The 22,794-nt window shown below is 46.8% G+C and overlaps 1 protein-coding gene across 11 annotated transcripts in view; it reads right to left on the minus strand.

Annotated features, from left to right (window-relative positions):
• TRRAP (transformation/transcription domain associated protein) overlaps positions 1-22,794 on the minus strand; it is a 113,433-nt gene that overhangs the window by 16,091 nt on the left and 74,548 nt on the right. For 6 of the 11 annotated variants that reach the window (XM_073886362.1, XM_073886363.1, XM_025863825.2 and 3 more), the window contains exons 51-64: positions 22,062-22,208; positions 18,314-18,433; positions 17,807-18,094; positions 17,526-17,663; positions 16,796-16,908; positions 16,216-16,351; positions 13,196-13,387; positions 10,491-10,719; positions 9,617-9,882; positions 8,937-9,037; positions 4,875-5,076; positions 3,527-3,691; positions 1,995-2,085; positions 321-520 (exon numbers count right to left, since the gene is read on the minus strand). In XM_073886362.1, coding sequence (XP_073742463.1) covers positions 321-520; positions 1,995-2,085; positions 3,527-3,691; positions 4,875-5,076; positions 8,937-9,037; positions 9,617-9,882; positions 10,491-10,719; positions 13,196-13,387; positions 16,216-16,351; positions 16,796-16,908; positions 17,526-17,663; positions 17,807-18,094; positions 18,314-18,433; positions 22,062-22,208 — 2,388 coding nt within the window. The remainder of the gene's footprint in view (positions 1-320; positions 521-1,994; positions 2,086-3,526; positions 3,692-4,874; positions 5,077-8,936; positions 9,038-9,616; positions 9,883-10,490; positions 10,720-13,195; positions 13,388-16,215; positions 16,352-16,795; positions 16,909-17,525; positions 17,664-17,806; positions 18,095-18,313; positions 18,434-22,061; positions 22,209-22,794) is intronic. The other 5 variants (XM_025863829.2, XM_025863828.2, XM_073886364.1 and 2 more) reach the window with 3 other exon arrangements.

Below are 22,794 nucleotides of genomic sequence, written 5' to 3' on the forward strand. Positions count from 1 at the left end.
ACACCCACGGCCCCGCTCACACCCACGGCCCCGCTCACACCCACGGCTGCTGCTGGTTAACTGGTATTAGGTGGTAGTTAATTACAGCTCACAGACGTGAGCACAGTAAGCACGTTAAGGCCAGAACTAGCTTTCTCAATTTCATCTTCTTTTTCAGGCATATCCTGCTTCAAATATTTGAAGCGACATTAATACGCAGACATCAGCTATCGGCTCACTCCACCGTTCAATTTGACAACGCAGAACACAGACATGACCTGGCAGTGAATCTGAAGGGGGGACAGCCCACAGCACACGGATGACAGGTTCCCTCCACGTACCTCTTCGTGCCAGTTTTCTCTGAACCAGACCATCTGATCGACGATGCCTTCCAGGGAAGACAGAAGGGTTGGGTGGAGCTCTCGCTGCATGTGCATGATTCGGCTGCAGCGCCACATTGGTGCTGTTGCTCTTATGGGCCCTGGATCTGATGCAGAATGGGACTGGTTACCCACTGAACTTGGCTGCTGCTGTCCAGAATCTGAGAGTAACACACACAACGCCAATGTCAGCGCAAAGCTGGCCCGATGCGAGTGCTCGGTGCTCTAGAGGACCCATCGGCCAAAGGAACGCTGGTTCCTGCAGGCGTGTTAACACATCACGAGACCGGTTCCCCAGGGACTGTGGGAGCCGCCCCGGCTCTAAGGAGACGTGCGCTGAGGGGCTCGGGCACACGGAGCGCGACTGCCTACGACCTGGCCTCAGACGTTTCAGTGAAAAGCAGAAAACATCACGTCGAGAGAGAGCGAGTGTGCAAACGGGGCCGTGTGCTACATGGTGAACTGAGATGAGGGGGCGCGAGTGTGCACTGTCCTCTAACTTTACTGTAAGCTTGAGCATTTTTTAAATGTTTGGAAAAAATATTTCACAATACATTCCTTGCAGATAGCTCAGAGAATCTAAAAGTAATTAATGAGTGCTCTACATTTTTTCATCTAGGAAAGCCCAATCGTGTGTTAAAAAGGTATTTTTGAAAAATACAGTCATCTGCGGTATGAGAAATATGCTGTAGAACCCAAATGCCCATATCTCTAGCTCTGGCTCACTCAGAATAAAAACACCTTAATTTTCAAAGGACCCAAACACCCATCTACCTAGGTAGACCCGTGAGGCCAGAGCTGGAACGTGCCGTGCAGTCTCCTGACCAGCCCAGCTCCTCAGAGGGGGTGTTACCACGCCCACTGGATCAGGTCACCTTCTTACAGAGTCTCTGGCCTCAAAGCATGAACATCTGGGTGTTAAAAATGGCCTGAAGCAGACGGTGCTTTAACGATTTACAAGGTACCATGTGTAGCGGGCAACGGAAACCACTGCTAAGTTACTTCTTACATACAAGGACTATTCAGGACAGATTAAAACTCTTCTATTTGAGTGAATCTGGTAAGGCTGATTTCTATGCTGTTTTTTTTTTTTTTTTTTTAAGATTTTATTTATTTGAGACAGAGAGAGACACAGCGAGAGAGGGAACACAAGCAGGGGGAGTGGGAGGAGAGGGAGAAGCAGGCTTCCCTCTGAGCAGGGAGCCCGATGCGGGGCTCGATCCCAGGACCCTGGGATCATGACCTGAGCCGAAGGCAGACGCTTAACAACTGAGCCACCCAAGCGCCCCTCTATGCTGATTCTTTTGACAGCTGAGGACATTATAAACTAAATGACACACATAGTAAATGACATTTATACTGTTTACCAGCATGCATTATTAAACTTTATAATTTTCCCAGGCTAAAAATTTCATGTATTTTTCCTACTTATGGACCAAATCACTTAGGTAAACCAACACCCTATTAAATCACAACCACGGAGAACCATCGACGTGCTTCAGAGATCAGGCTTGGCCTCCCAGCCCCACAGTGTTCTCTCACTGGCTAACCATAAACAGGCTTAGGACAGACATGGGACGCCCCCGCGGACTGAGCCCCTTGTGGTCTGGCCAGCCGGCCCCAGCCGAGACATACCGCTCTTGTAGCGTTCCCGCTGCTCGATTTTCAGGGTCAGGTAGAGGGTCCGGATGGGAAAGTAGACCGCCTGGGGATACACGCGTCCAACCTGCTCAGAGACATGGGGTGTAAAGAGCGCTGCTCATCACTGGGCTTCTGGAGGATGGCAATTTGTATGGAAAGTAACTGTCGCCATGTGTAAATGGGCTGGGGTCTCCGTGTGAACCAAGGAGGCACATACTGCACGACGGGGCTGATCCACGAGCCCAGATTAAACAGGAGGTCAAATACCTGGTTTACCCCTAAAAGATCTGAGAAAGATCAACACGGTGCACGCCCACAGTTCTGCCTGGGGGACTGTTAATGACAGAGAAACCACACCTGCCTTTAATTCGGTAAACCTGAGGACAAACCACACTGGTCCCTGGATCTTACTCAGGCAAGTAAAGGGAAAACACAAAATGACACGTCAGTCTTTATATTGGGCGCCATTCACTGGGAACTAGAAACCGATTCTAACTAACAAATAGGTTCGTTACTAACTTCATGTAACTGCAGCAAGGAGGATACTGAAAATTTTAAGGTAAGAAACACCAGCCTTACCAAACTGGGGTTTTACGGCTTCTTCCAAAGGCCTGAGTAGCTACTCTGATGTTACTGAGACCCTTCCAAATGCACCTATAACAAGACGACAGGAGGGGTACCTAGCTCTGCCACAGGCCACAGGCAGCTGGCTAACATAAAGAGATGTCTGATGAACGGTGGTTCTACCACACAGACTGAATCTACATCCCAGCAGACAAACTCCAGGCCAAATGCCAGTACCCAGCACATCGCTGCAGCCTCTCAAGGAGAAAAAGAAAACCATTTCTGGGTACAACGTGGATGACGCATCGCGTGTAAAGAGCAAAGTAAGCTGGACAGACAGAATGATGAGCAGCATGTTCCTAAATGCTCGGTCAGGACGCTCTCCATTCATGAGAAGTCAGTCACAGGACTCTCTGACTTTATAAGAAACACGGTCATAGGCACTGTACGCGACACAGAACTGCCTCCAAATTCCCACCATCGGGGTCCTTCCTCTACTCATCAGGCTCCTCACACGGAGGGACAACCTGAAATCATCCCCATCCCCAAGGCACACAACTTTCACTCCGAACAACTGCACGAGGGCTGAGGGGTGAGAACTGCTATGATTACAAGGACTTCGGTCCAAAGGGAAGCTCTGAAGAGCTCAGGCCCTGACGAGGGGAAATCAGCTACAAAGTATCAATCACATACACACTTCACTAATTCAAAGTATTCACTAGCAATTTCAAGAGAATACCTGTTTTACTTGCATCTTTATGTGGCAACATACGCAAGCAAAGAAACTGGCATTTTAATACTGTAACGATCTAGTGGATTATTTTCTTTCCAACCTTGGATTATTTCATTCCAATCACTTTTAATTGTGCTTTAGATCAAGTGACGTCTAAGTGCGTACAGCTTCCTGCATGTGAAATGAAGACGTAATTTTCTTGTGAACAAGGAGACCCTGTTGCTCCCACCTGGCTAATAAGGTTCAGGAGCAGCTTTCCCTCGGAGCCGACCAGGCAGGTGAGCAGCTGCGGGATCCAGGCCAGCCACTGGATGGGTGGCACGCCGATGCAGTACTTGTCAACGGCATCGGCCAGAGTGTTTTTGTCGTCATCAAAGCTCAAAAGCCACAGCACCTAAGACAGAAGGAAAATCCCAGAGGTGAATGGAAATTCTGAGGCCCTCCGTCAATGACTTTTCCCCAACATTAAAACAGCACATAGAACATCCTTGCTGGCAATGTGGGAAAAGGGGTAAAAAAGGGCCAACGATATTGCTAAACTTAATGTGTAAGTCTCACAGACAGATGAGACCGCAAATGTGAATACAGTTCTTACCTAGATGAGGCATTACCACCAATCACTAACGACCCAACCTAGCGACCCAAGGGCCTGCCAACCTGCTAATTCACACTCACGACCTCCCCAAAACCAAATGGACCTCTGCTAAAAGTCTCTGATGAACACCGCCCCGCAATGAGGTGGCCACAAGCTGGCGGCCTGGTGTCCACGGATGTCTGAAACTACTACATCCAGAAGGAGGCAAATTCAGGGTCAAATATTTAGGGAGCTTCTCTGTGTCATCACAGCTGGTGTGTTTCTGGAGTCGGCTTTAAGTACTAGGTGCTGATGTTCATTCCACATTTGGACACTAAGGAATTCTAAGAAATCTAAACCTTTAACGGGACAAAACAGAAAAGGAGAACAACTTTTTCCTAACTTTTCTGCAGGGATGACTTCTGGGTTTTATTTATGTGTTTCCTGAGACACGAGAGAGGGAGCAACACCGAAGAAGGAATGTCAGTGTTAAGCAGTCACCTCTGGGCAGGTGCGTGTCAGCCGCCGGCCCCACCCTCCGCGCTGCGCTGGGGCAACCCGGGGACAAGAACGCCAGCGAGTGTGCAGAAACCCTGTGATCCCATGTCACCTGCGACTAGCGCTGAGCAGCTCTGGGACTGTGGGCACCTCCCCTGCAGGTGAGAGGGGAGAATCTACCAGGTGTCTGGCGGGTGGGTTCTCCTGGCAGCGTCCTCTTCGGTGTGCAGGGATCTCTGTCCAGGGTGAGGTCCCACAGAGAATGCTCGACTGAGTCCCAGGACTGACTCCAGGCACGGTTTTGCTGCTTAAAAGTCCTGGGACCTCAAGTATGTCAGGCCTCCGTTTTCTCAGCTTTCAAATGGAACTGTGACAGATCCCGCGAAGAGTGACGGACGGGAACGGACCGGGCAGGCATGAAATAATGCCTCACCCCCAGCATGGATTGGGCAGAAGCTGGCTTCTCATGCAAACCTGAAGGCCACCAGACGGCCTTGGGTCTCACCTTTGCTAAGTATTTCCTTGACTTGCTCTCATTCTGATGCCGGCACGCGTGCAGGTAACAAGTAATGGCAGACACGCCCAGATGTAGCTGCCGCTCCTTCACGAAGATGTTCTCCAGATAATCGCCCCACATGGCCCATGCCTTCACCAGCACGTCATGCATTTGCACGGCTGCAGAAAATGCTTTGTTTGCTTCCTCAGATCTGTGAGGAGGCAAAATCAAAACATAATTTTTTTTTTAGGTGAGCTTCACGTAACATAAAATCGACCACTTTAAAATGAATAATTCAGTGGCATTTAGTACGTTCAAAATGTCATACAACTGCCACTCTATCAGGTGCCAAAACACTCTATTGTCATCCCCAAAGAAAACCCCGTACCACGGAGCAGTCACTCTCCATCGCCCCCAGCCTGCAGTCCCTGGGGACCACCAACCTGCTTTCTGGCTGACGGACTGACCTCATCTGTGTATCTCACAGAAATGCAATCCTGTATCATGTGACCTGTTTTCGAGGTTCACCCGTGCTGTAGCAGGCGGCGGCACCTCATTCCTTTTTACGCCTGATACTGTTCCGTTGTGTATCTAACCAGGTTTCGCTTATCCATTCATCTGGGTGGTTTTGACATTTTGGCTACTGCAGATGGTGCTGCTACAAACATTCATGAGCAAGAACCTGCTTGAACACCCGTTTTCAATTCTTCTGGGTATAATACCTAAGAGGGGAATTCCTGGGTCATAGGGGAATTCTGTGTTTAATTTTTTGAGGAGCTCATGAACTATTTTCCACAGTGGCTGCACCACATTACTATCTGCAAATGAGAGAGAGTTTTACATCTTCCAACAATGTACAGGACATAAGAGAACTAGATACTCATATCCCTTGTGATTATAAATAAACGCAAACCAAATCCAACAGCACGTGAAAAGGATTATACACTACGACCCAGTGGGATTTATCACAGCAACGCAAGGTTGGTGGGTCAACATAAAAAAAAAAAAAATCAACCCATGGGATGCATCATATTAGCAGAATGAAAAAGGAAAACATGATCATCTCAGTTGGTGCAGGAAATCCAACACCCTCTCATGATAAACACACTCAACTAGCTAAGTACAGAAGGAAACTACCTTAACATAATAAAGGTCATACAGAAAAGCCCACAGGTAACATCTTATTCGATGGTGAAGGACTAAAAGGTCTTCCTCTGCGATCAGGAACAAGGCAAGAACTTTCACCACCTCTACTGAACTTACTACCAGAAGTCCTAGGTAGGAGCAATTAGGCAAGAAAAAAAGTAAAGGCATCCAGAGTGGAAAGAAGATGTACAACCATCTCTACTTACAGATGACATAATTTTATATACAGAAAACCCTACAGAAGACACACACATAAAACAGAGCAAATAAACATTTGGCAATGTTGAAGATGTAAGAGCAATAGACAAAATTCAGTTGTATTTTCTGTACCTTAGCAATGGAGAATCTGGAAATAAAATTAGGAAAAAAAATTTATAATAACATCAAGAAAAATAAAATATTTAAGAATATATTTAGCGTAAGAAATGCAAGACTTGTACACCAAAAAATATAAACCACTGTTAAATGAAACAAAGATAAACAAACATCTTATGTTCGTGAACTGGAAAATTTAATCTTGTTAGGATGGCAATACTTGCTAAATTAACCTACAAGATTCAATGCAATCACTCCAATAGCCTCTTTTGCAGAAATGAATAACCTAAAACTCATGCGGAACGTCAGAGATTCCAAACAGCCAAGACAATCCTGAAAAAGGATAAAGTTGAAGAGCACTTCCCAATTTCAAACCTTACTGTAAAGCAACAGTAAGCGATACAGTTTGGTCCCAGTATTAAGGATGGACGTACATCAGTGGAACAGAGCTGAGTGTCCAGAAATAAACCTTTATTTTTTCTGGTCAGCTAACTTTTCAAAAGGCTGCCAAGGCCCTTCTATGGGGAAAGAAGTCTTTTCGATGACCGGTGGTGGGACAGTCTATACACGTGCAAGAGAATGTATTTGGACCACTATCTCCTGCCACATATAAAAACTAACTCAAAACGGTTGAAGGCCTGACTGTAAGACTCTTTGAAGAAATCAGAGGAGTCATCTTGTGACCCTGGATTAGGCGATGGTGTCTTAGCTACGACACTAAAAGTACGAGCAGCCCAAGAAAACAGATACGTACACCCAACTTCAAAATGAGAAGCTTTGTGCGTTAAGGGCGCGGGCAAGAAAGTTGAGAAGACAGCCTGCACAAAGTGTGAAAATGTCTGCAATCACACACCTCAGAGACACATCCAAAAGTCTAAGAATTAGAGCCAGATGATAAAAAGCCAAATAGTCCAACTAAGGAATGGGCAAAATAACTGAATACACGTTGCTGTCAAGAAGACTCGCAAATGGCTGCATCAAAAACTAATGATGTAATATATGGTGATTAACATAACAATAAAAAAAATTAAAAAAAAAAACAACAAAACAAACAATGAATCATGGAACACTGCATCAAAAACTAATGATGTAATATATGGTGATTAACATAACAATAAAAAAATTAAAAAAAAAAAAAAGAAGACTCGCAAATGGCATGGAAAAGATGCTCAGCACCACCAGTCACCAGGAAAACGACAATCAAAACCCGTGAGGCCCCACTTCATCCTCACGAACACAGTTACAGTCCGAAAAATAGAAAGGAACAAATGCTGGCAAAGACACAGAGAGGCTGGAAACCACAGACTCTGCTGGCAGGAACGTAAAACGCCATAACCATTGTGGAGAACCATCTGGAAGTTTCTCGACAAGATAAATAAGTACCACATGACCCAGCAATTTCACCCCCAAGGCTCCCACAAAACCCTGTACGTGAACATTCACTGCAACATTACTCACAGGAGTCACACGTGGAAACAGTCGAAATGTTCACTGATTGTTGAGTGGATAAATAAAACCTACAGGCACACCACGGAGTACCACGTTCTGACACCTGCTACAGCACAGACAACCCTGAGAACAGACGACCCCGAGTGAAAAAAGCCAGGCACAGAAGGCCACAGACTGTAGGATTCCATTTATTCGAAACGTGCAGAACAGGCACATCACAGAGACAGAGAGATGATTAGTGGTTGTCAGGGGACAAAGGAAGGGGAAAATAGGGAGCAACCGCTAAGAGGTCCGTGGTTTCTCTTGGGGGTGACAGAAATGTTTCAGAATGAGCAGCCAGTGATGCTTGTACAACACTGTGGATGTCTAAAGCCCACTGAACGGGTACCCTTCCAAATGGTGCGTTTTAGGTCATGTGAATTTAAACCGTTAAAAAAAAACTTTTATCTTGACAAAATCACTTCCTTATTTAAAATAAGCTAAAAACGCAACCCCTTTTATTGAAAATGTGGAAAGTGGGCTTTACAGCTCCACATATGGCAACGAGCAGCATCTTGTAAGCACATCTCATTTGTATACTTTTTACAAAATTTCACCTGATGTTCATTTCTCTAAAACAGGGTTTTGTGACCTTATTCTGAAGGGGCTAGACATAGACAGTAAACGGGCTTAGGCTTTGTGGGCCGGACAATTTCTGTCACAACTACTCAACTCTGTGGCTGTCGTGTGAAAGCCGCCATAAAGCCCGTCAGCGGGGGTGGGCTTGTTCCCAGAGACCAGACGCTGGCCGGATTTTGTCTGCAGGCCACAGCCTGACGCCCTGCTCTAAAACAGGAACTATCTCCGTAAAAGGAATCAAATCAACTCTGGTCCAAAATATCATGCTGCGAAAAGGGAGAAATGAATCTATGCCATCAGCAGTCCTGTGTTCAAAAGCAACTCATTTTTAAAAAAAAGCGTTTTTAAGTCCTACCCAGCAGACTGGCTTATCCACCTGCTGTAAGTTACTATCTTCACAGAGACAGAGTACCTCAAGTATCACACCCGACAACCATCACCAAATCATACCGACCTTGGGCTGGAGCTTCACACTGACTTCGAGTTGTAAATAACTATTAAAATAGTCTGATGAACTTTTCTCCTTCTGTATAACATACGTACTTGTTGATCTGAGCCAAGAACATTCCCTTCAGTGCGTAAAATTCAGCTGTCATCTCTTTTGTAAAGTATTTCAAGTTTGTAGATTCAATCACTTCAAGACCCTGTTTTAAAAAAAAAAAAAAAAAAGTAGGGGAAAAAATTCTTGAAATTCCTAGACAATGGTGTTAAAACTGCATTACAATATTTATCTAGGCAGTAAGCCCTAAAGGTCACTGACAAGTGCACTTGAAGTTGACGGCTGACCTCGCCTACCACGAACAGTTCTTGACTGACAAGCGTAAACTGAATCACTAAATGCCACATTCAGTCCTGGATACCTTAAGGGTACTGCTTTTCCCGAAACGTTCTATGTCTAGTTCATTTCATTGTTTTTGTTACTAGTCCTCTGAACATGATTGAAATCTACTCTACATCCTCATAACTCACAGTTTTTCATTTTCTTTCCTTAAATATGTCAACCAAAGACGGTATAGAACAGAGACGGTAAAATGTACAAACACTCAAAGTGGTTTCCTCTCCCTTTCTGGTGGTGAAGGGACTGCCTCCCACGAACAACGCCATGTTTCTGGGAAGCTCTGACCCTCCTTCCCCACTCCCTGCACAGGAGTCTCCACGGGGCACCCGTGCTCTGCCGGACCTCCCAGCAGAGAGGCGGCCGCCGGCCCCCGTGCTCACTCTACCTGCATACATTCGTTTTTCCCCATGACTCCTGCCAGCTGGAGGTAGCATTTGACTTGCTGCCGAATCTTCTGGAAGCAGTCCACGATGGGCACGGTTGGGATCGTATGAATGCGGCTTAGTATGTCCAGAGCCACGTTGACCAGCCCTTGTTTGCGGGCGATCTTCCCGTACTGGATGATCGCCGACGCGGACGCATGGACCCCAAGCATGGCGTTGTTTGAGCTTGGGTCGTGCTGGGAACTGTTTTCATAGGCAGTTACGATAGCTAGAGAGAGCAAAGAAAAGGACCATCAGGCCACGCCAAACATCTCTCAAAGCGTTCCACAGTAAGGCTGAAATAAAAAATGAGAAACACGCACAACATGGCTTATGAACACAGAAAGCTCTGAGATAAACCCTCATCACTTTTCCTTGGGTTTTACACAAGGGAGATACCTGATACGAAAGTCAGAGGTTAAGAAGCACGGACTACTGAGCGGATCGTTACCGTCGTGGCTATAACTAAATCAGGAATGTGGCTCTAAGGGGTGCTGGTGGGTTGAACAAGGAGGACCCGGAAAGCCGGAGAAGGCTCCACGCGGCCACCTTCAAGCAGCTCTTCCTCGGGCGGCCCTTCACAACGAGCACCGTAGCCCGCAGCTCAGACCCCACCGGCCTGCGCCCCTAGCGCCCGCTCTGTTCTGGCGGGAAGAGTGCTAACGGGTGGAGGGAATCTCCCCATCTTCCACCGCCTTCCCCTCTCCCCTTGCCAGACCAACCACCACACCTACCAACCCCGCCAGAAATTAGAACATCTGGTAGAAGGAAAAAAAAAAAAACAACACAACAAAACCAAGACATGAAACCAGAACAGTGGGGTGTCTGGAAAATTACATGATGAATGCATGCCGGACCAGGTAGGTTTACCCTGGTAATGATGCTGCCTCCACATGAAGACGCTGCTCCAGTGGGACAAGTCGTCAGACACAATGGGCAGCCTGTTCCTCCACGTCTTCACCACTGTCTTCATGTCGTGCAGGCTGTTGTTCCTGCCCAGGTTGGTGGGCTGTAAGCCGGCGTTGATTTGTGCAGCTTCCTGAAGTTCGATGATCTGCTGGGCTGCCTGAACGGGACCAGCACAAGGGATCCCACAGTGAGCGCCAGTGAGGAAAATAAACCAGAGTCCCTCAGCAAGCTGAGGACTGTAAAGGTCTCCCGACTCACTTCCCAAAGGAAGCACTCTCGCTTACATAGACGCCTCACTTCCACATTTCATTTACTCTTCACCCCAAACTCTGCTCCCCTGATCCCCCCACTTTTAAAAGTTCAGCTCTGTGGCTTACTGCAAAGTAGGAGAGGGAGGACAGTGGTGCAGGCAGCACACCCTGTGAACGGAGAGCCCCCCAAACTCCTTCTCATTCCTTTTGCCACCACCTAAGTTGGGCTCTCCTACCGTGGGCTCAGATCAGAACGGCCTGGCCTGGCCCGCCTGCCCTCAGGCTCTCCTTTCAGCAACACTCCAACACCGTGGCCACACTAAGCATCTCAAAACATGGTTCGCGCCATCCCTTTGGGCTGGCACATAGGTTTTCCATCACGTCCCTCCTGAGCTGTCTACCTTTCACAGCCCAGACGCACTGCTGGCTCCAAACGCCCTGGCCATGATTCTGAGCCCATCCAAGTTCCACCCGTGAGGTCCCACTCCCCGCCATGGGGATTCCTCCCTTCTCTAAATCCTGGGTGCCCTCTCTGTCCTACTGCAAGGCACTGAATCACAGTCTCCCTCTGGTGTGGAAGTTTGCTTCTTATGGCTCTCCTCTCTCCAGCAAGGCGCTCCTCTGGGGCAGAATCATTGTTTTGAACTTGTCAGAATCTCCCGAGCACAGCACCTAGATTCAGTACTTGCTATCTTGCTGACTGATCTTAACTGTAGATACTCCCTGCAAGGGCCTCTGCTTTCCATCTGCACCTCAAGTTCAGTTCGTTACCCTGTCTTCGGAAACCTCCCTCCCGCTGAAAGCCTACTGAAAGCACAGCAGTGTGGTACCTGTTTTATACCAGCTTTACTGAGATACAATTAAAACATCACCAAAATCACTCTGTAAAGTGTGCAATTCAGTAGTTTTTAACACGTTCCTAGAAATGTAGAACCCTCACTACCACCTACGTATGGAATGCCTATCTCAACCCAAAAAGCGGCCCCGGACCCGTCAGCAGCCTCCCCCATACTCCCTCCCCCAGCGGGTGGCAACCACTGATCCGAGTTGTGTCTCTGTGCCTTTCCCCATCCTGGACACTCCTCAGAGATGGACACTTCTCCACTCAGAGCGTTGCTAAGGTTCACCACGCTGTTGACAGGGCTCAGTACACGTTCCTTTTTATTGAACAACAGTCCGCTGCCTGGGTCTGCCACTTTTTATTTACTCATCAGCTGACGGTCATTTGGGCAGTTTCCACATTTTGGCCATTATGGATATCGCTACGGGTGAACATGGGTGTGCGTGTGTGTGTGTGTGTGTGTGTGTGTGTGTGTGTGTGTGTAGGATCGAAACCGCTGTCATCTAGGAACTCTGTACTTAGTATTTTGAGGAACTGTCACATTGTCTCCAGTCTATTTTACAATCCCACCAGCAGTATACGTGGGCTCCAATTTCGCCCCCATCCTTACCAACACTCGTTATTGTTTTTATTCTGAGTGTAGTGCGTGTGAGGTGGTACCTCACTGTGGTTTTGATCTGCATTTCCCTAATGACTGATGATGGTGAGCAGTTTTTCCCATGCTTATAAGCTCATTTGTGTATCTGCCTGGTAAATGAAATTGACTTACCAAATTTGGGCCGTTTTCAGCCATTATTTCTCAAATATTCCTTTTGCCCCCTTTTCTGGCTCCACTACCTCTGGGACCCCCACTCTGAGTATGTTGGTACACTGAGTCTATCAAGTCTCTATTATCCGCAGAATGCAAACACCAACATCTTTGCTCAGGTGGCTTAGGGGTCAACCAGTTAGCCAAAGATGTCCCTAAAGACCAGAACCACTAAGTTGCTCAGCCTTTGCTGAGGGCTGTGTGCCTACTGCGATCTGCATTTGACAGTTCTGCCTTAGCCTTCACTTCCTGCTTGTATAGAGCCTCAAGGTCAGGCAGAGGGGTGGGAAGAAGTACGTTCTGTGGAGAGAAGCAGCATGTGTGCGGGACTGTGGGAGAGCCAAGCAAGTGAATGGTGGCCTGTGTGGCTGGAACAAGCTGTCAGAAACTGTGCAGATGATCCAGCGAGGAGGAGATGCACCATGGCATCACACTGATGGGGGATAGTGGCCGTTAAAGAAAAGCCTGGAGCAAAAATGAGAATCATCAAAATCACTCCTAAGATGTCATCTGTCATTTAAATCCCATGGAAGCTCCAAAACTGAGAACATTTTATTCCTCTGTATTTTGACTCTGGCCTTCCTTCCACTGAGGACGAGCTTAAATTAGAGACAAGAGAAGTGGAAGGATTTTCCTCCCTGCCGTCCAGCTCGGATTACGGACCTCAGCCTGGATGGGGGGCGTGCTGCTGGGAGGGGCCCCCAGGACGGCTGGGTATGCGCGCCACGCCCACCTGGAGAAGAGGCGTGTGCACGTGGGACACCACATGGGGCAGCCGCCGCCACTCGCGGATGGCCAAACTGCTGGCCATTTCAACCAGGCGCTCGATGAAGCTGAGCTGCTGCTCCTCAGGATGGCAGATGGCCAGGTATCCACGGTACATGTTGACTTTCCACGCCATCTCTTTGGGACAACTTACTTCCACCTGGTGGTGAAAGAACATTACATGGAAGCAATGGGCAAACTGCTCAGTACGAAGGGTCAAAAATGCAAGCCAATTTTTTTGTAGCCAATCATGCAAAGCGATAAATTAAACTATGAATAGATACTTATTTTCTTTGGAGAAGACAAACATTCAGATTGCATTTTCTGGATACTCTCCTTTTCCGAATACTAGTGAATAGTCAGCCTCTACAGGTTCTTTGCCTTAAGTCATCAGCAGTTCCAGAAAGGAGGGAAACCGATCAACACTGATGTGACAAACCAGATTAATGGTCACCCCTCGGCTACAAAGTCAGCCAGCAAATTTCCAAAGTATTAAATATATATTCGTCTCCACTCTGATAAATATAATTTTGAATTGTTTCCAATTCATACTGTTATCCTGGGAAATCAATCTAACTTGTTCCACATTATACAAGGAAGCAAAAGGCAACGATTCCGGCTGATAAGAATATGAAAGAACATTCATAAATCTGACTGTCATTCAAAGCCGCACTCTGTCACCTACTATAGAATTTCGCCCAGATTTCTTCTCACGTTCTGGTTGTCAGCTCTCTCGTGAAGTACACTGAGCCTGGAACTGTCAGATTTTCTCTCCTCGGCTCTAACCCTGCCCCCACCACCCCCACCGCGCCCATGTGGCTCAGAGCCACATAAAGGCTCCCTGTGCTCCCCCTTCTACCGTTGAAAGCTGTCTGTCCACCACCCTCTAAAGGAAGCATTAGAACTGGTCTCATTTTACCGATCTTATACAGAGCATTTAAAAACATAAATGATAAAAATTAAGGTCTTTTCAAAGATAATCTCTTTGTGTATGAGAAGAAAGGATACCTCTGTTGAAGGTATTTGACAGGACTTGCTGTAACAAGATCAACATAACATTCATTCTGAAACATCTTTGGGCAATAATAAAAATATACACACTTTAGTGCCAAAATACTATCTGTATTGATGTATGATGTATTGACGTATGATCTGTATTGATGCACTGATGATCGGTATAATGATGATGATGATGATGCCATCTGCATTTATGTAACTCTCTGCCTTGTTTTTTTGACATCTTACTTCTTTAAAGCACATTCACGTTCATGGCCTCTCTTAGATCTCAATAACCCAACGATGAAGAAATTTAGGAAGACAAACTTGTCAAAACATCTGCTTCCAACACGATCCGCTAAAATCACACCAATCGCACGTTTTCTGGGCTTAAACACTATTCAAGCTGGGCTTTTGTCAATCACATCTATCCTCCGTAACACTGAGAACAAAGGCATTTCTTGTTTCCCACCCCCGAAACAAGTTACCCCATCAATTAAGTCAAACCAAGAAAACCATACTTCTGCAAGCAGCCCTGAAATCATAATGCACAGGAACAAAAACAGAAGTAATTTGAGTGGCTTTTTTTTTCTTGAAATATCAGTAAATGAGTAAATAATTTTGGACCATCTACTTGGACCAAGACTATGTGAATTTACTACAGACTACCCAGAATGTTTATTCGTATACTTTGAGTTTTTCTAATTAGTAAGGGGCTTATAATTTTTAGAAAATTATTAAGGGTTTCTGAAAGAAGAAACTTACTTCTCAGACCCATGGACAGCATGGTGCTGCCCGCATCCAGCTAAGAGAAACCCCGGGAAGGGAGAAGAAAGGAAACAGCAGAGTGAACTATAAATATTTACTCAGCAGAACATCTATCAGAGCAAGGAAAGAATCCATTGTAAATGTGTTTTGTCAGAAACAATACACATTTTACTGATACAAGTGACTGGTTATCTCTGGAGTAAAGTCCCTGCATCAGACGAGCAATTTCCAGATCCCAAGCCCAAAGTCAAGCCCTGGGTTGTCTCCGCCCTCTGTGGCTCACGATCTCAGTTCTACAATCTTCCACGTTAAAAAGCAACATCAGTAACAACATAAACACAGTAGCCACAGTACAGGTTAAAATCTCAGGTTCATCCTTCCAAAGACAGTAAGCTCTATAATCTTAGCGTGCTTTGCAGTCTCCGAATTACAAGGAGAAAGGAAAATCACTTGTGTGAGTGTTAACGAAGCCGGGCTGGGCAGAAGAGCAGGTGAGAAGAAGGTGGCACTTCCTCCACCTCAAGCCCAACCACAAACACCACACACAAAAGGTGGAGAGACGAGGAGCAGAAGCAGGGAAAGGGGCCGAGGGAGAATACGAGCGAAGGGCCCAGATGCAGGGAACGATAAAGAGCAGCAAGAACGGCCGCATCTGAAGACCGTCTAAGGCCAAAGTAATAACGTGTCGTGGGGCTCAGAGGACACAGAGCTGCGCTGTCCCTTACTGTGGCTTTTGGATCCCCCCAGTGGGAGGAAGGGAATGGGGCCTCTGTGCCCACTCTCCCGCTGAGCACCGAATTCTTCTGGATGGAGTTTAATTAAAAAAAATGTGGAGCTCAACCCAGTGCATGACTCAGCCTCACTGATACCATTCTGCCTTCACTTCCACCACAAACATGCTCGGAAGAGAACACGGCTTCATTCGGCAGACTTCTGCCGACAGCAGCAACTAACCCACCAGGCCCGGCGCAGGGTTCACCCACGCCGCGCTCATCTCCAGTAGCCCTTCTGCACCGGACCTGCCACAATGAACTAATGCTGCATCTAACTCCCAAACTGAATACACCTGGGAAAGGTGTTAGAGAACCAGAGATAATGCTCGCTTCCCAAGAGCTATCGCTCATCTGCCAGAATGCCTAGCTTGTTCTAAGTGAAGAGAACTCTCTGGAGATCCACACAATCTGAGCCTGGGACAGTCACCCGGAGGTGGGAGGGTGGTCTCACCTGCACCAATGCCTCCTTCATGGCAGTCCAGTTGGATACCCGCCAAGCACACTCCAGGACCAGGTAAGGGTTGATGTGACCTTTGGACTGGCCATATTCCGTCAAGGCTTCCCACTGGTTCAACTCCTTAGAGCACCTGGAAGAGCAGGGATTCAAGAGCAAAAGTTCAGTTACCAACACACTCACAGATTCAGAAAGGGCAAGGGATAGACTTTGTTTATTGCAAAAAAATTCTTTCCCCCCACAGGGCAAAGGGTGGGTTCCCAAGGTGCCCCACTGCAGAGAGCAACCCTGCTGTCTGAAATAAAGTGTCCCCCTGGACACCGAGGGCTGCCCACCACAGAGAGCCCAAAGCACCAGAGCCAGTGGGAGGCAGAGATCATTTCTTGTTTCTCCAATGGATGCTTTTAATTACTCATGGACCGAATGCTGTTCTGAGGTGGTTCTTTTTATAAGGCCGTAAAGAAAGTAGCAAAGTTCCCTTTTAAAAGCACTCATTACAAGAAAATTTCAAAGACTTTTTTTTTTTTTTTACCAGTTCCCTAACAGACTCCTGAATACATCAAGCACTGTGGCATACCGAATCCAGTGGTCCTCCCACAGCTGGTACTCTGGGAAAATAGCAGGGGAGGCGTTACTCCTCTCATGCTCCTTCTTGGCTTTGTCCATTGCCTTTTCGTAAGATTCTTGTGCCTGAAGAAGTCAATAATGCTCTTGATTATTTAGGGCAAGCTGGATCTCAGGCTTGGGGGTGCCCTACGCTCTTCTCTAGAAGATCACTGGCCCAAGGCTCCGCACACACAGGGAACAGAGGTGGCACGTCACCGCCCCCCCCCCCCCGACAATGGACAGTGGAGACTGCCTAGCCCTGGGATGCATCTCTCCATCCTTCAGCGAGGACACTGTGCTTCTAGAGTTTCTGTGGCTCAGTGCCCTACACTGAGGGGCTGAGAACCGTTTCCTGGGACAAGGGGCCACACATCAATGACAGGACAAACATGAGGATTACAGTTTAAACACTAACTACAATCTATCTGCCATTTCCAACAGCACCACTGACTGCAGATAAAAAGCGTCCACATTAGCAACTAACAGTAAAGGCTTTAGGACTGAGTTTCGGAAATGTTCGTGTCACGTGTGTAGGTTTCTCTTAAACTAAGACTTCAATCAAAGGTCCTTTCTATGTAGGATAAATGCTTGAAATAAACCAGTGAACTAATTTAACGTGAACTTTGACTTGAGATCATTAGAAATGACCTCTCCTCAGCCATGCGGCCCGGCCATGTCACTGGACACAGGACGCTGGCTACCTGCTCGAAGAATCCATGCTGTTCATAAGCAATGGCCGTCGCCGTCTCTGAATACTTGCAACGCTTCTGCCACAAGCCAGCCCACATATCTTCCTCTTGTAACAAAGAGTACAGTTCAGCCAGGGAATCCAGTATCTCCTGAAAACAGAGTGTGGTTTCTTGAGTGCTCATGACAATAAGGCAACTTCACCAAGCTGTCATTTAAAATCACTCTAAGGTTTACTGAAACGGGAAGGTCACTGGCAAAGGCGACAGGACCCGGAAGATGAGGCAGGCCTCACCTGCTGAGGCGGAGTTATGCTCTCCTGCTCATAAAATTCCGTCGTTTGCTTTGGCTTAATCTGCAGGCTCAGACCTTTCTCAAAAGCCTGGTGCTCCAGCATTAACGTGGAGCGGAACCAAAGGTTGTGCGTCTTCCCCAAGTACTTGAGCACGCAGGGTCGGATGGGAATCGGGGGCACGCACTGGGACATGGCCTCCACGAAGCAGTTGAGTGCACTGGGCTGACAGTCCCGCTGCACCTGGTGGCTGCCGCTGCACAGGAACGGGCTGATCTCACCGGCCAGCGCCTGAAACCCAAGAGTGCATCACCAACAGGTCTCCACTCAAAAATCTCCACGGCCTCACTCTCACGCAGCCTCTGACAGTTATTTTGGAGAATTCACTCTTAGACCACAGTGAGCAGTTAGTTCCCTCATCCTGTGACATTTAAGATGGTTTTCTTCCACAGATCTTTATCAACACCTAAAACTACGTTTTCCAAGACTGGCTTTAAAACATATACTCACGTGCTGCTGTCTGTCAGACAGAATTTTCCACAATCTGGGAAAAAGCTGGACCCATGTCTTCTCTGCCAGCGTTGTGGAAATGTGACACAGCTGGACAAAGGCGCTGAGCAGGGCTCCCGTCTACAGAAAAAAGAGAGATTCATGGAGCCACGTGGACGCTCTGGTCTCGTGCTTCATCACACGCTCCTCCACTTTCAAACTTTCAAAGGCAGAGCAAGTGTCAGGTCAGAGCAAAAACACAGATTCTGAGCATCAGGAACCCACAGGCATGCCTGCATTTTTTAACTTTCAAGGGCATTTTCTAACCAAGTCTGAGAGGTAGGAACGTGATGCTGATGCGGACGTGCAAACGAGGGGCACAGACATGCCCTCAAAACCGAGGCCGCTGGAAACGTGAAAGAGGAAGGAGGAGGAGCATGCGCACAGGAGGTAAGTTACTGGCCAAAAAGTACAATTCTGAAGAACAAATCAAGAACTGAGAATTCAGCATCTCGGCAGCTGAGGGCGGGGGAGAGGTGGACAGGGAGCGGCCTGGCTGGAATGGGACACCCTGCGCAAGGGGCCAGGGTCGGAAACAAAGGGCCCCAAAAGTGAACCAAATCCACAGATGCCTCTGACCGTCCACAGCTTTGCTGTTTTTGAAAGTCTGAATTAGCTGCCAAGATTCCTTATGAACCGGCAGGTTTCTAGCCAGCTTGAAGCCGCCGGGCCAACGGGGCCGCATCCCCAAGGAGACGGAGCTTCAGTGATGGATGAGTCATGATTATGCTTTCCTTTCTCTGACAGCAAACCCAAGAAAGGAAGTCACCCTCACGTCCACGTCTACCAAAAATGCAGAAAGCAAAGATATAAATATTTCAAGGAAAATGGGGGAAACGCTTAAGTGAAGGACACTCCCGGATGGCACTCAGGCCGCCCTGTGACCCTGGATGACCTGACATGGCTGCTCCATCCTCCCCGGCCAGTGTGTCAGCGGTCCCCCAGCCCTGGGTCATTTAGCAGAGGCCAGAGCACTGCTGGGCCACACGTGATCACAGACCTGCTGATAAAAATGCTCATCTCAAGCGAAGGTGGAGGATTCTACAGGTTCCTGGCTCATTCTCATTCACACATGAGCACAGGGAGACGTGAAGAAGGGTTGTGGATGCTGTGTGGCCCTGCAGCGCCAGGGACGCAGGGAGGGGACAATGGCTTCAACAGATCTCCCACAGAGAGTAAGACAGTCAATTCTGGGACAAGACGCCCACAGCAGAAACGAGAGCAGGAGTGCCTGGTTTCGTGAAGGACCTGTTCAGATGCCCCCTAGTCCCTCTAGACTTAGAAACAAATAATCTGGAGGCGCCCACTTCACAGGTAGAGGAGCTTCGGGAATGAAAATGTCAGGGTTGAACTGACCTATAAATGCAGGGACTTTAACCCTACTTTGCTCTATAAAAAATAGCTTCCATAAACACATGATATAGTAACAGGAACACTCTTGCCATTTGCAATGATGTGGACGGAACTAGAGGGTATTATGCTCAGCGAAGTAAGTCAATCAGAGAAAGACAGTTATCATATGATCTCACTCACATGTGGAATTTAAGAAACAAAACAGAGGGTCATAGGGGAAGAGAGGAAAAAATAAAACAAGACAAAACCAGAGAGGGAGACAAACCATTAAGAGACTCTTATCAGAGAGAGAGACAAACCATTAAGAGACTCTTAATCATAGGAAACAAACAGGGTTGTTGGAGGGGCGGCGGGGGAGGGATGGGGTCACTGGGTGATGGACAGTAAGGAGGGCACGTGATGTAATGAGCACTGGGTGTTATATAAGACTGATGAATCACTGACCTCTACCTCTGAAACCAATAATACCCTGTATGTTAATTAATTGAATTTAAATAAAAAAATGTTTACATGGGATTGGACCATCAAGAAAAAAATATATATATACATTATATATACACACACACACATATACATATATATATATACATACACACACATACACGAACGCCACTCCCTCTGACTCCCTAAGCTTCCTGGCTGCTTTACTGTTCTCCAGAGCGCTCACCACCTAACACATACATACTGATTTTACTGCTTTCCGTTTATTACTTGCCCTCACTAGAACACAAGCCCCATGAGGGCTGGCTACTCTTGTCTGTTTCATTCAGTTACCTAGCACTGCTAAAATGTACTCTGACTGATCTTCCACAACAAGCTGATCATCAAACTTATGCCAAGGGAACCAGTAAGTCAGTATCTACATGGTGACTTATCCTGATAACTGTTAGCCAAGAAAGACCTTTAGGTTTGGGGGCACTGATCCACCATGCCACCTTCTGGCAGTGATGACAGGAGAGACGGGCCTAGTAAGGTCTTCAGTCTGTGAACTAGAGAACCTTACATCTACATGTAAGAATGCTCTGCTTCCTGTTCCGTGCACCAGAAGACCAAATGTTTTATGTTTCTCCACATATTAACTGCCACAACTATCACTCAGATAAAAGTTCAAAGGCTGGGGCGCCTGGGTGGCTCAGTCGTTAAGCATCTGCCTTCGGCTCAGGTCATGATCCCAGGGTCCTGGGGTCGAGCCCCGCATCGGGCTCCCTGCTCAGCGGAAAGCCTGCTTCTCCCTCTCCCACCCCCCCTTGCTTGTGTTCCCTCTCTCGCTATCTCTCTCTCTCTGTCAAATAAATGAATAAAATCTTGGGGCACCTGGGTGGCTCAGTCATTGGGTGTCTGCCTTTGGCTCAGGTCATGATCCCAGGGTCCTGGGATTGAGCCCCGCATTGGGCTCCCTGCTCCGTGGGAAGCCTGCTTCTCCCTCTCCCACTCCCCGCTTGTGTTCCCTCTCTCGCTGTGTCTCTGTCAGATAAATAAAATCTTAAAAAAAAAAAAAATTCAAAGGTTAATTTAATGCACAAATTCGGGATAGGTCACTAGAGAAGTTTAAACGCAGAAACTCTGTGATAACTAGTTTTTACTTTTTTTCACCTAGCTCATGCTATGAACAGAATCATCACTGTTTCTTTGTAATACACCTCAAAAGCAACTTGGTATATGGAGCCTTAACTTTTTTTTTTTTTTAAGATTTTTTTTGAGAGAGAGAGTATGATTAGGGGGGAAGGGAGAGAGGCAGAGGGAGAAGCAGACTCCCTGCCTAGCAGGGAGCCCGACAGGGGACTCGATCCCATGCCCCCAGGATCATGACCTGAGCCGAAGGCAGATGCTTAACCACTGAGCCACCCAGGCGCCCCTGGATTCTCTTAGTCTTTAACTAAAAATGATTATACCTGTAATTAACCTGAGAGTTTGTAAAAGCGGGAGTTTCTAGCTGGCTATATCTCAAAAGAGATGCATGTGGAGGACCTCTCCCTGCAAAGTGAGGTGGATTTCGTTTACCATGTGAACCTATTCTCATTTTCTCCTTTTTTACTGCATTTGAAAAATAATCCAGCCAAGTCTCATCATGTATTTGGTAAACCATTTTACCATTTCTTTCAACAGGTAGCAGTGGAAAAATTAACTTCTTTTTCTTATTTTTCCCGTAAGATACTGTAAATCCTTTCTCAAATCTTTGCATAGAATATCCACTTCAGAGTCTCACAGAACTATGACGGTGTCAACTGAGAAAGGAAAGAAAGTTAACTGTAATTTGTAGAAGATGACCTCACACTGCTGTGGAGTAGTCCTGCCTGAGGAGTCAACATACTCAGGGGAAAGAAGAACCACCATCCCTCCGAACCCGTACACAGACCTTCACTTCCCGGAGAGTATCAAGGAATTTGTCGTGTCTGTTGGTTAACATGTGCAGCTGGTTCCCAATGTCCTTCTCAGAAAGCTCTTTGGTTTTGGGTGTGCTGGTCTGGTCTCCAGGAGCCAGCTCAATATCGATCTCTACATCCTGCAAAGCAAAACACAAATAGGTAAAACCAAAAGGTCAAATGGTTACAGAAAATCCAACAAACACAACTCTTACAAATTTCTTGTTATATTTTTGCAAGTAAAATTTTGCTTAGTTTCCTGGAAGTTCATAGTTATTTAAATAATCTCGAGTTCTAGAATAAACAACAAACAGACTAACTGGACCAGACCTCTCTTTAAGTGACACTATGGAAAAGAAAAAAAAAAAGCAACACTATGAAAAGGTCACTGTTTTGCTCTCCTATTAGGATTGTGGAAAGCAAAATCAAAGTACAAACTTTAAACAGCAAAAATAAAAAAGATTATAAGGGATAATAAGGAATTACAGCCTGTCATTCCTCAAAGTGCAAGAGAGCTGTCTAGCTGCCTTGCTCATTCAGATTAAGAATATTGTCAGGGCCACTGCGCAGAACCTGTTGGCACAATGTTTTATAGGACTCATTCCCAGAAAGGAATAAACCTTATTTCTGTGTGAAGCTTCTGAGAAGTCACAGCCAAAATCTAATCATCAAACCAGCCTCTGAGTCAAGTTACTGACCATTTGGTATGTGCCCATGAAAAAGCGG

The sequence above is a fragment of the Callorhinus ursinus genome, unplaced genomic scaffold (assembly GCF_003265705.2).
Source record: "Callorhinus ursinus isolate GAN/ISIS: 27379988/994484 unplaced genomic scaffold, GSC_fseal_2.0 scaffold70, whole genome shotgun sequence".
Classification (NCBI taxonomy): domain Eukaryota; kingdom Metazoa; phylum Chordata; class Mammalia; order Carnivora; family Otariidae; genus Callorhinus; species Callorhinus ursinus.